Source organism: Pongo abelii, chromosome 13, assembly GCF_028885655.2.
Source record: "Pongo abelii isolate AG06213 chromosome 13, NHGRI_mPonAbe1-v2.0_pri, whole genome shotgun sequence".
NCBI classification, from domain to species: domain Eukaryota; kingdom Metazoa; phylum Chordata; class Mammalia; order Primates; family Hominidae; genus Pongo; species Pongo abelii.
In genome coordinates this window covers 114,841,464-114,858,394 of record NC_071998.2, presented here as the reverse complement: position 1 = coordinate 114,858,394, position 16,931 = coordinate 114,841,464, and the positions used below count along the sequence as shown (strand labels likewise).

Below are 16,931 nucleotides of genomic sequence, written 5' to 3'. Positions count from 1 at the left end.
AGTAGAAACAGCCCAAATGTCCATCTGCAGATGAACAGATTGATAAAGTGTGGTCTATCCATCAGTGGAATATTATTTAGCCATAAAAAGTATGAAGTCTTGACACATGCTACAACATGGACGAATCTTGTTCATAAAGCACTGTGCTAAGGGAAATAATCTGATGGCAAAAGACTACCTATTGTTAATTCCATTTATATGAAATGTCCAGAGTAGGCAAACCTGTAGAGACAGAAGGAAGGTGCGTGGTTGCTGGGGTCTGGTGTGGGGGTAAAATTGGTAAGGAATGGGGAGTGACAGCTAATGAGTATGAGGTTTCTTTTGGGGGTGATAAAAATGTTCTGGAGTTAGTAGTGATGGTTGTACAGTCTTGTGACTATACTAAAAACCACCAAACTGTGTACTTTAAATGAATGAATTTTATATGTGAAATATGTCTCAATAAGCTATTAAAAGTTTTTCTTATCAGAAGCTTGGGAACAAGACATAATGTGCGTGGATCATTTCTAAAGTATATCTAGTCCTTCCCAGATCAGATTTTTTCCCCCACACTTCTCAGCAAGTGGTTCTTAACATTTCTAGGGTCACGGGCACTTTAGGAATCTGAGGAAAGCTGTGGATCCTGCGCCCAGAAAAATAATCTTCACTCATTCATACTAAAAATCTGTAAAAGATTCATGGACTACCTAAATCTAATTTTCTATTTTATCTTAAGTTTTGTCTTTAAATGATGTCATACCAGTAGCTGGTCTCTTACAGAATTAGTTTCTGTGAAACGTGCTCTTGATATGTTACCTGCATGCTTAAAACCAATCAGTAGTTTTCTGTTTCTCTCTCAAGATGAAGGAAAAAAATCCCTTCAGGCCCCTACCTTTCTCTCCAGCCTCATTTCAAGCCATATTGCCCTCATTTTCTCCACTGAAGCTGGGGTTCTTTCTGTTCCCTGAACTCTTGTTCACTGCAGGGCCTTTGCACGCCACTCTCCGTACTTAGCACGCGGTGCTCACCCCTCTTTGCTGAGTTAACTACCCTCACCCATCCTTCAGATCTTAGTGCAAGCTTGTTGCCCTCCAGGAAGCCTTCCTTGACCTCCTTGACAAGCTCTATTACAGGCTCGTCACAGTAGCAATGCCACATGCATTCCTGTTTTTCTCACTAGAATGTCAGCTGAATGAGGGCAAGACCCATGTGTGGTTTCATTGTATCCCTTGTATTCTCAACACCTAACATAGTCCTAGGTACGTAGGAAATAATAAATACTTGTTGAGTGAATGGATAATTCGAGGTCACCACGTCGCACAATTCCTCTTATGGGGAACGCAGCGTGAAAGGTGTGCTCTGAAGCGTGGCATCTTGAGATGAAGGAAGGGCATGTTAGAAATAGTCCAGGAAGCTTGATGTTGAGGGCAACAGCCACCATGTCACACAGTCTTTCCTACATTGTTTTTTATGTCTCACTTTTCAGGAAAATCTTTATTCATTTGGCCAGCGGGTTTGTTTGTAGTACGTGGACCTGTGGAATCTCACAACCTTCATATTTCCCTCCTTGCTTTGGCTACTAGGAGGCCTTTAAGTCAAATTTAAGCTCATTTCTAGCCACCATATAAGACCTGATGGCTTACATTTATATACCAAATGTATTACCTGCTTCTTTGCCCATTACCATCACTTCCGAGTTTTTTGTTTTAACCTCTTGAGTATGTGTCTATTAGTATAAGCTGCCACACTTCCTTTAGAGTATGATGTGTGAGAAATATAAATAAGCCTTTATTCTAACATTTGTAAGTAGCTTTAAGAGGGAATAGAATGGGAACTGAAAGTCTGAGTTTGGGCTCGGACTACAAGACTTTGATTGGAATGTGGCCATGTCTTGAGTTTGTTGCTAGGTATGTAGCCTAACCTCCTGAGGCTGTTTTACCCTTGTAAGATGGGAACATTAATCCCTTCCTCTCCGGATTGTTAAAATAACTAAATTGTAAAATGTATGCAAAAGTGCTTACCTGGCATGGAGTAAGTCATTAAAAATTGTTTTTGTTTTTATTAGACATGTTCTAATAGGAACAACATTCATTTAAATTTCAAAAACATGCCCTAATTCTGAACACTTTTTTTTTTTTGAGACTGAGTCTCGCTCTGTCGCCCAGGCTGGAGTGCAATGGCACAATCTCGGCTCACTGTAGCCTCTGCCTCCCGGGTTCAAGTGATTCTCGTGCCTCAGCTTCCCAAGTAGCTGGGATTACAGTCGTGTGCCACTGCACCCAGCCTGAACGTGTTTTTGTCCTCCTAGTGACTGAGATAGCAAATGGATCCTGCCATCCATAGGATCTTCCAGGGCTTCATATGTAGTGGGCTTAGTCAGCCACCCTACTTTGACCCTGTCCTCAACCTGTGTTTTCCTTCTTTCCATCACCAGATCTCTTCCCTGAAGAACAGGCTGAAAAAGGTCTCCACAACCACTGGGGATGGTGTGGCCAGAGCGTTCCTCAAGGCCCAGGCCGCTTTCTTCGGTAGCTACCGAAACGCTCTGAAAATCGAGCCGGTGAGTAGCCTTGGCATGTCACAGAGCCTGTGTTTGGTCAGGGCTGAGAAGCATAAATCAGGGGCCACAAGAAATGCCATGATTCTTCTGGTTTCCAGATTCATCTAGAAGAGCTTGTGCGTGTTTGTGGTGGGGGACAGTGTACTCCCCTTGCCATACCTCTCAACACAAGGAGGCTGTGCTATCATGTGTGAGACCCTCACTGCTCTGGGGGCTGTTACGCCCTGTGCGCCACCCTAGACAGTAAGCCCCAACTGCGTCAGATCCAGCGCCAGGCCCCTCACACTCACCTGCTCTCCCTGGGGCTTCACAGTGCACCTGTGCAGTAGTGATGATCAGCTCCACTTTACAAATGAGGAAACCAAGACTCAGGGAAGAGAAACAACTTAGCCCGGAAGAGCCAGATGGCCCCAGAGCCCCTGCTTTCCCACTGGGTCTCGCCACGCCTGTTCTTTCAAGGGACCACTCCCGCACGCTTGAGAAAGCAGAGCCTCCTGGGTCTCATGCCTCATGGCTCCTGAGAGTGGTCTTGGTGTAAGTGACCACAATGAGGACCGGGAAGTGACCTTGCCCACCTCTGGCCCTTCCCCCTTTCTGGGCCTCGTTGACTCATCTATGTCCCCTGCCTGCCTCATGAGGTGACTCGTGATTGCAAGGATGTGAAGACAGCAAGTCTTCTCTGAAACCAAGGACAGTAGCAGTCCTCTTAGCTTCTTTGCTATTTCTCTCCTTGGCCTACTCTTGGCCTTCTGGCTGAGGAGAATGCAGGAACTGGCCTAGGGACCTGGTCACCCTGTAGAGGAGAGAATGTTGGAGGGAAACCTTGCTGACAGGCCTGTTCTCCCAGGAGCACAGGGCTGCCTTCGTCTTGAACGGGTGAGTGACGCTATCACACCCAGCCTAGTCGGAGTCGGAATCAGAGTTGGGTGTGAGGGACCAGCACTGGCTGCACTGCCCATAGGCCGAGGCTGTTTGTTTCTATTTTTACTTTAACCTGTAGCATTTAATTAGATCAAATGACAAAAGATGAGGGCATGTGAGGCAATGCATTCTTTTTAGAAATTCTGATTGTGAGCAGGGGTCACGCTTCCTTGTAAGCCGCAATTATACATTGGTAAGTGTCTTTACTGCTCTGACTCCGTCGTGTATTCAAGTAAAACACAAAGAGTAACAGCAAACACCTTGTTTCCCCATCACCCGGGACCTGCTCTCTGTGAAGTGGCCGGGGTAGTGGGTGCTCAGGGAGCAGCGTCCTAACCCCACCCTCCTACTCCTTTTTATCCATCTAGCACTTAGGCCTTACTCTCTAGGCTGCCTGAGCTTTGGGCAGTGTCATCATCACTGTGTGCTCACATAGTAGAAGGGATACACTCTCTTTTTGCTTCCTGAGACGTATTTCCCTTAGGTTTCTCAAAAGCCCTTCAGCTTAAAGCCAGTTCTTGATAGTGTCCTGCTAGTCTCAAAGTGACATGGCTCTGATTACTTGTCACAATCTTGGGTCCAGCCAAACCAATCAGGTTCAAAGCAGTGACAGCTGGCACAATTCAAGGAAAATACAGTTGTCTTCACCCCTTTAAAATGGGAATGAGTAGGACAACTGGCCCAATCCTTTGCTTGGGTTGCTGGGAACGGACAGACTTGAAGTATTTTCACTCTTGCAGTGATCTCATTGTTGGTGTGTGTGCATCTGGAATCCAAACGCAGCTGAAGTTCGGGGCATATTGCTGCTGCAGGATCTGGGCACAGGCTCCTCCACGGGAGGAGTTTATCGTTGTACTTGCACAAGGCGCTGGAAGGCACTAGATTTAAGGACAGAAGCCCTGGAGTTTCAAGCCTGGCTCTGCACTTCTTAGCTGTCTAAAAGTTGAGCAAGCCATTTAATCCATTTAAACTTCAGTTTCTTCACCTGTGAAATGAGGATAAGCCTGCCTATCCTTCCTGAGGATCAATTGAGCCATAACACATTTCATCAGGAAGGTGAAACTTGAACTGGGTCTGATGAGTAAGGTTTGAGAAAAGAAAGAAAGGAGCATCCCTTCCTAGAGTGGGGGTGGAGGTAACTGAGGAAGCAAAGGCTTGGAGGCAGGGCCCCTCATAGCCAGTGAGTGCGCCATTTTCTTTGGAGCAATTGGGTGGGGAGATGGGACTGCGGGAGAGGATAGAGCCAAATATGGCAGAGCCTTGGATGCTACGCTAAGAGAGTGAACTTTACCCTGTGAGGAGTGTAAGTTTTTGAGCAGAAATGTGATATGACTGAAGTTACCTTTGAGCAGTAGTACAGTGATGGACTAAAAGGAGAGCTGGAGGCAGAGAAACCAGTTAGAGGAGTGTTATGGGAACTCAGAAGAGAGCCCTGGGTGGCTCCACCAGGAACAGGGACCATGAAGAAAGAAGTAGCAAGACTCAGCAATAGATCAAATATGGGAGATGAACAGCAAGAAGTGTCAAAATGTCTCCCAAGATTTGGAGCCTAGGAGAGGATGAAGACGCCCCTAGTAGCAAAAGGGAATGCTTAATGCCAAGGTGTTCACAGTAGCAGCATTTCTAATGGTAAAACACTGGAGTATACTGAGTATCCATATTAGGTAACTGGTGAAATAAATTAAGTCTGTCTTATGATAGAATATTACATAGCCATTAAAACTATCAGCTTAGAGATAACATGATGGGTTTAGATGGAGACATGGCACTTGTCCTTGAATATAAGATGCTGTTGAGTCATAAGATGTACTACTAGTTTATGTACCATTAAGAAAGGGAAGAGAGTGGTGCCAATTATAATCGAAGGATGCCACCAATTATGAGACACATCCAGATTTCAGAAATGTTACAATGGGAAGTAATTTTCATCTTAGAATCAATGAAATATGGCAGACCTGTCAGCCTTTCAATCCCGTTCATCTGTACCACAACGGCTTTCTTCCATAAGGTGGAGAAGGAAACCAGAAGGCCTGGGATTTTCCAACCAAGCTTTAAGACGTGGTCATCACCATGTCACCTAGATGGTTTTTAAACTATAGATTTAATTTTGGCAAATTCTTTTCTTCTAAAATATGATGTAACAACATTCCCCATGTAAGATTGCTTGGGGCAGCCAGGCATGGTGGCACATTCAAAACCAGCCTGGGCAACATAGAGAGACCCCATCTCTACAAAAAATAAATTAGCTGGGTGTAGTAGCACATGCCTGTGGTCCCAGCTACTTGGGAGGCTGACAGGAGGACCACTTCAGCCCAGGAGTTTGAGGCTGCAGTAAGCCAAGATGGTGCCACTGCATTCCAGCCTGGGCAACAGGATGAGACCCTGTCTTTTAAAAATGTTTAGGGAATTAGTTTAAAATAATGACTGCAAAGTACATATGAGCCCAAGAAATCGGGAGGAGGCGTTGGCTGCATCGGGGGGAGGATGGTGCCTTGAGTGAGCCTGCCAGGGTGCAGACAACACAGTGCTGAGGCCCTCCCCAAGGCCACTTGTCTTTTTGTTGTTTCTCTGGTTATAAAAATAGCACCTGCTCTTCATAGGCTTACGCCTGTAATCCCAGCACTTTGGTAGACCGAGACAGGTGGATCACAAGGTCAAGAGATCGAGACCATCCTGGCCAACATGATGACATCCTGTTTCTACTAAAAATACAAAAATTAGTTGGGCGTGGTGGTGCGCACCTGTAGTCTCAGCTACTCAGGAGGCTGAGGCAGGAGAATCACTTGAACCCAGGAGGCAGAGGTTGCAGTGAGCCAAGATTGCGCCACTGTACTCCAGCCTGGTGGCAGAGCGAGACTAACTCTGAAAAAAAAAAAAAAATGCACCTGCTCTTTGTGAAAAAAAAAAAAAGGTTTGAAGTAACAGGACTAGAAATGAGAAAGCACCATCCATAATCCTGTCGTCACGAGGTTAGATACAGTGGTGGCAGGTTTCCATCCAGGTTCTAGGATTTTTCGTTTCTTTTGTTTTTCCATTTTTGGGTTTTGGTTTTTTAACTTTCTTCTAGGCAGATGAGACATGCCTGAGAAAGCAATCCAGTATCCTAGTTATTAATATATATTTTTTTGCCTTTTAGTTTGTGTAAGCATTTTCCACACCACATAAAAACTCTTCTTAGACCTCATTGACAGTGGCTGAGCAGAGCCTATCAAGTGACCCTTGTGGTTCCCAACCCTGGCCGCGGATCAGAATCACGGGGGAGTGAGGAGCGGGGGGGGCTTTTAAAAAGGCAAATGTCCAGGCCCCCCTCAGAGATTTCTGTCAAGTTCCTGTGATCTGAAATCAGAGCCAAGGCCCACCATCTTTTCCTAGTGCTGATCTTTTAAAAAAAATTATTTTACTATTATTATTACTATTATTTTGAGACGGGGTCTCGCTCTATTGCCTAGGCTGGAATGGCATGATCATGGCTCATGGCAGCTTCAACCTTCTAGGCTGAAGTGATCCTCCCACATCAGCCTCCCAGCTAGCTGGGACTACAGGTGCATGCCACTGAACTCAGCTAATTTATTTTCAATTTTTGTAGAGATAAGGTCTTGCTATGTTGCCCAGCTGGTCTCCAACTCCTGGGCTCGAGTGATCCTCCAGCCTCAGACTCCCAACGTGCTGAGATTACAGGCATGAGCCACCGTGCCCGGCATGCTGGTCTTTTTGATTGTCAGTAATGTTTCATGATTTTAAACCACACTGTGCTAAACATCTTTATATAAATCTTCATGCGTGGTTTGAATTATTTTCTTAGGCAGATTCCTTGACATGGATTTACTGGGTCAATGGATGTGAGTCCATTTAAGGCCTTTGGCACATAAGGTGTGGGAGAAAGCTGGTGAGCAGACACAGGGGGATGTCTGCAGGGAATGGCCCCTGAGGCGGGTGCCAGGGCAGGGCCTGAGAACAGTAGGTCGCTGGGGGCAGAATGAGCCTGCAGGGTAGAAGGCCAGGTATGTGGACGCCACACAGGGCAGCCCAGCTGCAGTGCTACCAGCCCCTCTGGCTCACCTGTGCTCACTGCTTCACAGTGCTTCCACAGCAGCGCCCACCATGCAGGGTCCTGGGGTACTGCCCATACAGGTGGGGGAGGTGGAGGTGGGGTCATGGCTGTCAGGTTACTGCAGTCACAGTGTTGTGTTTTGTTGGAAACAGAAACATGAGGGACCTAAGCGGGCTCCTCTCTGCTCTGCTTCTGCCTCCCTGGACCCTGAGCAGTTATTCACCTCTCCAATCCTCAGTTCCCCTTCCATAAAGTGGATGTGTAATCCCCTCCTTGCAGGAGTGTAGTGAGGCTTAAATAAGCCCAGCACGGTGCCTGTCCTGACGGCCCTGGGAAGATGGGCATGACCCTGGCCCTCGCCCGCCTCCTCCCTTTGAGGAGGACCTTGCCAGCCTGGAGCCCGTTGGGGGACAGCTCCGGTCCGTGGCCTGCCTGGCTCTGTGAGGAGGGGTCGAGCTGTGGCCTGAGAAGCAGAGGTGGGCATCTCCTTTGCAGTCGCGTCTGAAGACCCTTTCCCTGGCTCAGAGCTCCCTTGAGATTTTTACCACCTTGGCCTTTTTTTTTTTCTCTCTCTCTCTCTCTTTCTTTCCTAATGAAAAAATTCAGAATGCAGCTGGCTGGGGGACTCCTGAGCTTTGTTTTCTTTACCAGATCCAGAAGGAAGGAGGAAGGGGGCCGCTTGCTGAGGCCCAGCCCTGTGCCAGGAGCTAGGCTGCTCCTCCCCATCTGTGCTTTCTGCGGGTTTGTTGGGGAGGCTGGGTGCCCGGCCTAGGGTGGGGAGGGCCTGTGTTGGCTCCCTGGTGATGTGTGTCTTCAGGGCCGGGTGAATTATTCCAAAGGACTCTCTCAGGGTCAGAAACTGAGATGCCAGGGGTGTCCAGTCACTGCCAAGTTCACCTCAGTGGCCTCCCACAGGGTCAGCACTCAGTTCAACTCCGAGTTGCTTCCCATCCGTGCTCTCAGTAATTCTCCATCCCAGCCCCTCACTAGCCCTTTACACACGGGGGATGGAGCGAAGGCAGCAGTGATTCCTAGGAAGCAGCAGAGCCAGCAGACAGCCTCCAAACCCAGGTTCCCTCCAACACATCCTCCCGCCTGTCTTTGTTCTAGTTTCCACATGTTCCGTGTTAGTAACTCTCTGCATTTCCAGTACCAGGCACAGGTCATGGCATCGTGTGTAGGTATCAGTGAATATATTTTGGAATAATAGACGGGAGAATGGGTGAAGGAAATTAGGGAATAGGGAAGCATTTGAGGCAGAGGGGCTGCCCTTGGCCTCTGGTGCATACACATTGCATCCTGTCCTATCTTTGGGCTTCAGAGGTTGCTGCTTCCTGATAGAGGGGAGGGTGTCTGCAAATCACAAGGGCATGTGACCCATTTTTCGGTCACCTGGAGAAAATCAGATGCAAAGCCCAAGATATTTAACAATATCAGTCAAACCAACTTGTCCTTCTCGACTTAAATGACAGAGCTACCAGCAGCCAGGCAGCCCCATCCGGAGAAACCCCCTTTATCCATGTCAAGCGGCAGCCCAGGCTCCAGCTCATTTATTTAGGCCTTTCTTGCTCTCTGACACGCCTCCTAGCAGTTGCCAGGCAACTCTGGGAGTAGCAGTGTGTGTTAGGGATTAACTAGTTAGGGTTGGGGTCCTTTTTGGCAAGAAGGGGATAAAAGACAAATGAGTTTAATTGCTAGGCCAAGGGTCCTTTCTCTGCATGGTAGAAGATTGCAACTTTTGGAGGATACGTATAGCAGTATGGTTCTAAAATTTGCCTTGAATGTTCCTCCTTTCTAGAGAGAACGAAAGAATTTTTTAAAGAATCTTTTACCTCACTCCTTTGTTTAAAATTATATCATCATGAAATCTGAATAAGGCTAATACACCCCCTTCGAAACACATTTCACACACACTGGTCTCAGTTTTAAAGAACTTTTGCAGATAAATTTGTGTGCTTTCAATTCATCCCCTTTTCTGCTTAGAGTTTCTTATTTCATAAGAAATAAGACTGCATGACAGTGCTGCATGACGGTGCATGTGAGGGTTCCTCTCCCTATGTCTGTCCCACTGCAGGTCCTTGGTATATGTTAGGTTAAAGAGCAAAACTCATGGATATTGGCGTTTGAAGACGCGTCCTCTTCTGTGCCAGTGTCCATGGAAAGGCCAGTGTAGATGCAGCACTATGGGAGCTGTTTATTCAGCTAGCTTGTGTGGCCCTCTCTGGGCCGACCTGCTAGCTGGGCTTCCCCAAGATAAAGTGAACAGAGCTACTGCCCACAGGGAGCGAATGCTGGGTGGGGGCAGTAAGCAAACTGTTTAAACAGGCAGCAGCCAACTCACTCTGGTCCCACTTGCTTAGTTCATCCCAAGAGGCCAGCTTCCAGATTCAGCTGTGGGTACACTGGTATCATCCACCTTATAGCCCATGATTTTGCACGTGATTCTGCTGAGTCATATTTATCCACCTAAAACCCCTTGAGGACGCAGAAGTTGAGATAAAAGCAGATTGATAGCCTGGCTTTCAAGGATGAATGCACGAGGTTGTGTTGGAGCAGGTTGGAAAAACACCACATATATCTGTGTCCTGGTTGAGTAACCCTGTTGATCTCATGTTGTTTATGAAAAAACAATAAAAACTGTTTTCTGATTTGTTTTTGGTGTAGTGGAAAACAGAAAAATATTTTTAAAGTAGTAAAATCAAAACAGCACCATAGTCCCACTGATTTTTACTACATATGCCTTTTGTATTTACTCTTTATTTTTTCATTATGCAAAGGGTTTACATAGGTACAACCAAATCTCAGTTAAAAGTTAGTTCCCCACCCCCATTTAACAAGATTTCATATGCATTTTTACATAACTGCAGAATATTCCATCAAGTATAACTACCATAATTTCCATAACCACCCTCCCTTGTTGGACATTTAGGTTATTTCCAGTCTTTTGATATTATAAGTAATACTCCACTAAACATCTTTGTGAATAAAGCTTTGAAATGCTGTATTTCAAAGCCTTCTGAGTGGAAGAACTGAGTCTGTGAGCAGGAGCCTGACTGTGGGGGCCAACTTGTCACAGCATCGCAAGAAAGCAGATTTCGATTGACTCAGCCTCACGGTGGCTCAAGATGGAAAAAGAATCAAGAACCCTTGATGGGTGGGAGGGTGCACACTCCCTGCCCTCCACACAGACAAGCAGAGGATTCCCAGAACACACATAGGGGATGTGACTAATTTGTCTGTGCCCCCATCTTGTGCTGAAAATAGGTTTGAGGAACCTTAAGACACTATGTACAGTACAGCAAGATGAGAGATAAGGAAGCAAGGAAACCGGGAGAAAGAGGAAACTGCATGACGCCTGGAAGGGACTGGTGTGTGTGTGCAGCTGTGTGTCTGTGTGAGGCTCTGTGACCCTCCACACAGGTTGGGAGTGGTGGAGCTGGGACTCACCCCATCACACCCAGGTCTGTCTAAAAAGCCCATGCTTTAAGGAAAAAAAAATGTGGTAAAAAATACATATAACATAAAATGTGCTGTTTTAACCATTGTTAAGTATACAGTTCATTGGCATGAATGGCATTCGCAATGTGCAACCATCACCACTGTCTATTTGCAACACTTTTCATCACTCCCAACAGAACCTCTGTATCCACTGAGCAAGAACTTCTCATTTCCCTTTCCCCTAGCCCTTAGTAACCTCTGGTCTACTTTCTGTCTCTATGAATTTGCCTATTCTAGATAGTTCATAGAAGCGGAATCATTCAATATGTGTCCCTTTGGCTGGCTTATTTTGGTAGCATCATGTTTACCAGGTTCATCCATGTTATAGCATGCATCGGAACTTCAGCCCTCTTTAAGACTGAATAATATTCCACTATCTGTATATACCATATTTTGTTTATCCACTCACTTGTTAATGGACACCTGGGTTGTTTCTATGTTTTGGCTGTTATGAGTAGTGCTGCTGTGAATGTGTGTGTATAATTAATAGTTTGAACACCTGCTTGCAAGTCATTTGGCTATATACCTAAAAGCACAGTTGTGGGTCATCTGGTAATTCTGTGTTTAACTTTTTGAGGAACCTCCAAAATGTTTTTCACAGAGTCCGTGCTTTTGTTAAGTGGGTAACAGTGTCTGTGGGAAGCATGAATATGGACCCAAGAATATCTGTAGGAAAAGTTTGTGAAACATTTATTTTATTTTCCGGTATATTTTAGGCAAGTGGATAAGGAATTATAGCCAAAACCTACAGGCTGGAGCTAAGCAGATTCACTGATGGCAGAGTGTAAAGGGGACTGCAGAAGGGGCTGGTAACTTGCTAGTTAACATTTTTTCCCATTTTAGTGGTCATCTGAAGTCAAGATCATGTCCTGGGAATGGAGCAAGGGTAAGGGGAGGTGCTTCTGCCCCAGGACTTCAGGGACCATCACTATAGCTCTGTGGCTCTAAGTGGCTAAGGAAGCCACCGAATGTGATGGAAGGACTATGGCCTTTGGAGTCACCTGGGTTTTAATTCTGGCTCTGTCATCTACTAGAAGATGACTCTGAAAGTCACCTCACCATCCTGAGACTTACTTTCCTCATGTGTAAAATGTAAATAATGCCTAGCTAGCAGGACTGTTGAGAAAAATAGCAATAATATGCACCAAACACCAGCATAGTGCCTTGCTGATAGTAGATGTTAACTAAATGATAGTGACCATCCCTGGGTAACAAAGTAAAGGAGGAAGGGAAAGATGAAAGATGAGACTGCGACATTCTAGAATAGTGGTGTCCATACTTGTTCAGCAAGTGCCCAAGAACCTGGAGCCATGCAAAACACACTGAAATTATTCTGGCCCATTTATTTATTTCTTTTGAACTAGTTGTGAAAGTATGGCTTTTATCTCAAATGATACATAAAGGATTTGAAATAAATCACATATTTAATTATTTCCTTTAATATTTATTTATTCATTTTATTGCCCACCAGCAATTATAGACAAATAGGGGTGGTAGGTACCAAGGGTTGAAAATTAGAGTCATTTAAAAAATTACAGTCAGGATTGTTTTTTGTTTTTGTTTTTGTTTTGAGACAGAGTTTCACTCTTGTTGCCCAAGCTGGAGTGCAATGGCGACATCTCAGCTCACCACAACCTCCGCCTCCCAAGTTCAAGCGATTCTCCTGCCTCAGCCTCCCAAGTAGCTGAGATTACAGGCATGCACCACCATGCCCAGCTAATTTTGTATTTTTAGTAGAAACAGGGTTTCTCCCTGTTGGTCAGGCTGGTCCCGAACTCCCAACCTCAGGTGATCTGCCTGCCTTGGCCTCCCAAAGTGCTGGGATTAGAGGCGTGAGCCACCACACCCGGCCCTACAGTCAGTTTTTTAAATGCATAAGAGAAAATATAATTGAGGCTTATTTCATCAAAACATTTGTTGCCTATTGAGAAAAGATGACCATTGTTCAATATTGGCACCAAATCTCCACTGTCCACGTCACAGGGACACTGATGTTGTTCAGAATCCAGTTTGAGAGTCTTGTTACCTTGGAGTCACACAATAAATGATCAATGAACTGGGAACCATTGTTCTAGAAGTAGACTGCCCAAGTAAAAAGTAGCTCTCTAAGTGAGAGAAGATGGGAACTAGCAGGAAATCCACTTAAACACTATGATCAATCTCAACTGAATGATTTCAAAGAGCATAACTGAATATGATCAAAATGAAATTCCCATATGTTCTGAAATACTTGAAAAATAAAACACAGCTAGTATATCTTGTACCATCCTGGAGGAATTCTAGGCTTTAACTTGATCTCATTTAATAATCCTGGCTCCTTTCTTACTTTGCTCCTTTAAAGCATGGGGCCATGTTTTATACACATTGATGTCCCTCACATAGTCTGGTATTAGTAGGTGCTCATTAAATGTTGACTGACTGGATGAACGAATGAATGACTGATACCTGTTTCCCCATGCTATACATCAGAAAGGCTGGTGGTCATATTTCAGTGTTGCACAATAGAGATACTTAGTTGTTGTTTTTTTTTTTTTGAGACGGAGTCTTGCTCTGTCACCCAGGCTGGAGTGCAGTGGTGTGATCTAGGCTCACTGCAAGCTCTGCCTCCCAGGTTCACACCATTCTCCTGCCTCAGCCTCCCAAGTAGCTGGGACTACAGGCGCCCACCACCACGCCCGGCTAATTTTTTTTTTTTTTGTATTTTTAGTAGAGACGGGGTTTCACTGTGTTAGCCAGGATGGTCTTGATCTCCTGACCTCGTGATCCGCCCACCTCGGCCTCCTAAAGTGCTGGGATTACAGGCGTGAGCCACCGCGCCCAGCCAATACTTAGTTTTAAAATGTATCAGCTGCAGCTTCATCTTAGAACCTGAGAGGAATAAGCCACACAAACACGACATCACGAATGTGTAAAGCGAAGGCACAGCCCAGCAGCTGCATGGTGGCTAACCACAGGCATTGAGAGTTAGGGAGGATCATCTCCTGTGGAATTGTCATGACCAGTAAATATTCTCTTCTAGTTAGAAATACACAAGAGAGAACTATAGTCATGGTTTAAGCTGAAGCCACCACGGCAGTTTTAAATACTCTATCTTTGTGGAAGCAGTGGCAAAGAGAAACGGTTGCTGCTACTGGTGTTTTAAAATCAGATGTTCTCACTTTAGGGTCTTTCACTTTTTTAGTGAGACTCTGAAAAGGAAATCTTTCTGATCCATTTTCAAGCAATGATAACATTTGACAACTTGCAGCCTGAAATGGTGCTAAGTAACTTCATATGCATAGCTAGACTATGAACTTCTTAAGAACAGGAGCTCTTGGGAATGGGCGTGGTGTCTCACACCTGTAATCCCAGCACTTTGAGAGGCTGAGGTGGGTGGATCATGACGTCAGGAGATCAAGACCATCCTGGCTAACACAGTGAAACCCCATCTCTACTAAAAATACAAAAAATTAGCCGGGTGTGGTGGCAGGCGCCTGTAGTCCCAGCTACTCGGGAGGCTGAGGCAGGAGAATGGCGTGAACCCGGGAGGCAGAGCTTGCGGTGAGCTGAGATCATGCCACTGCACTCCAGCCTGGGCGACAGAGCGAGACTCCGTCTCAAAAAAAAAAAACAGGAGACAGGAGATCTTATTCCTATGCCCCTAGCACACAGTCGATGGAGGGATGGTGGATTTGTTCTGTAAAGGACATTATGATATCTGTGATGATTAGAGGATACAGTTGTGTTGATTTCATCCCCACCCTCAGTTCTTGGATATATATCTTCACTGATTTTCTGCGGGGTGCGGTTGCATTCTCTGAAATATATGACTACATCACATTCAGGCTTAGGCTACCCTTCCACAAGAAAATTGAAGCCTTCTCCAGAAGACAATGGAATGTCATGTTTACTTGTGTATCCTTGGCACAGAGCCTGATACATAGAAGGTGCTCAGTAGGATGTGAATGAATGAAGTTGTCATAGTTCTTTTTTTTTTGTTTTTTTTTTTGAGACGGAGTCTTGCTCTGTTGCCCAGGCTGGAGTACAGTGGCGTGATCTCGGCTCACTGCAAGCTCCACCTACCGGGTTCATGCCATTCTCCTACCTCAGCCTCCCAAGTAGCTAGGACTACAGGCGCCTGCCACCACGACCGGCTAATTTTTTGTGTTTTTAGTAGAGACGGGGTTTCACTGTGTTAGCCAGGATGGTCTTGATCTCCTGACCTTGTGATCTGCCCACCTTGGCCTTCCAAAGTGCTGGGATTACAGGCGTGACCCACCGCACCCGGCCCATAGTTCTTATTTATAATATCCTTAGTTGTTTGGGAGCTATAAAACAGCTTCGTTAAATAAATCATTAAGAACTGAATTCTTAAGGAAAAGAACAGCATTTGTTATATGCTAGGCTCTTTATATATATTCCCCTTTTTACAGCCCCCCTGTGGAGAGCATCCACAGCCCCATTTTACTGATGAGAAACTGAGGCTGGGAAAGATTGTGTCACTTTTTAAGAATTGGCAGAGCCAGGATTGGCCCCTCCATCTGCCTGGTTCTGGTGACCATGCTCTTTTCTCTGACTGCACTCCATAATGGTGATTACCATATGGTTCATATTACATGTGATTTGAGGGCATTTCAGAAGAAAACTGAGCTGGTTCCCTCTTAGGAGTCAATTTCTCTAATCTATACAAGTGTTTCTTGACAAATACAGGTTAAACTAACAACATTTATGAACTATTTTGCAAGGGGGAAATGTCAAAATTTTATATATCTTTTTTAAAACATTCCTTTAATAGATAATTTTAATTGGCTAATATTTTGTTGTTTAAATATTTGATATTTGTAGTGATAATTGGATGAAAACTTAAAACGCTGGGAAGTGTAGCCCTTCCTCCTCTTTTCCTGGGCTGACACCTAGTGGCTAGCTTTCTCACAGCAGTGTTAATCCATATTTCTCGTTGGTGGTTTTTCAGTTGATGTTAGGATTTTACAAAAGCAAATTATTGACATCGTAATAAAAGTAGCCACATTCATATAAGGTTTATTTATTAGGGATTGTATTAACAGTGGAATTTTGATTTATAGTGAATTTTAAGTCTGTTATAGTCAAGCCTTGTTAGCACAACATGGAACAGGCATTGGAAATCTTACAATAGTGGTCCCCACTGCAGGCCTGACCAGGGCACTGACTTGCACACACTGACAAATAAGACCTGGTCACTGTTAAAGACAGTGAGAGGCAGAGAAGGAAAGGAAACAGAGAGTTGCAGTAAGGGGTGGGAGCTGCTGTTGTAGAATGTGCAAGCTGGGAGACATTTCAGCGCAGGGCTAATCACTGCAGATTGGGTGCTGCGGGGAAGCTTCCCAGGGACGGATGTGTCTGGAATGAGGCCTTACAGGAGGAATAGGGCTCCCCAGGAGCAGGGGGCAGGAAGTAGCACATGCAGAGGCAAGCGGCCTTGACAGCATGTGGCACGGTGGGGTACTGTGAGTGCCCCTGTGGCTGGAGCAGGGACAGAAGGGATGTGGCTGAGGACGAAGCAGAGGAGTGGTCAGTTTCCAGGCCGTAAGAGACTGTGTTGGCCACTACAGGATTCAGCACTAATATCATAAGCCATCATTTCTAGAACCCTGTTCCTTGAACTATTAGACCCAAAGATATTGATATATTTTCTGATCCCATATAATTCGAAATTGTTACATTTTACATCTACTGTAACTTTTTAAGCATATTAACAGTGTACACTACTGAAGCCCAGCTGTAAAGAAATCTGGATCACTTTGTTTAACCCAGCGTTTTTCAGGCCTTTTCCACAAAATACATATTAGCACTCCATGCATCTAGTACTCCTCACGGCAGTTTAGGAAGCACTGCTAGAGCTAATGGTTGATGGTTAATTTTTCTTGCTCTAAGACCATGGAATTAGGATACCAGCTGGGTTCA

At 45.2% G+C, this 16,931-nt stretch overlaps 1 protein-coding gene across 22 annotated transcripts in view; it reads left to right on the top strand.

The window, feature by feature from the left end:
- DENND1A (DENN domain containing 1A) overlaps positions 1-16,931 on the top strand; it is a 543,986-nt gene that overhangs the window by 365,304 nt on the left and 161,751 nt on the right. For all 22 annotated transcript variants that reach the window (XR_008509988.2, XR_008509986.2, XM_063714418.1 and 19 more), the window contains one exon: positions 2,414-2,539. Coding sequence is in view for 20 of the 22 variants with exons in the window: in XM_063714418.1 (XP_063570488.1) it covers positions 2,414-2,539 (126 nt within the window). In the remaining 2 variants the exon portion in view is untranslated. The remainder of the gene's footprint in view (positions 1-2,413; positions 2,540-16,931) is intronic.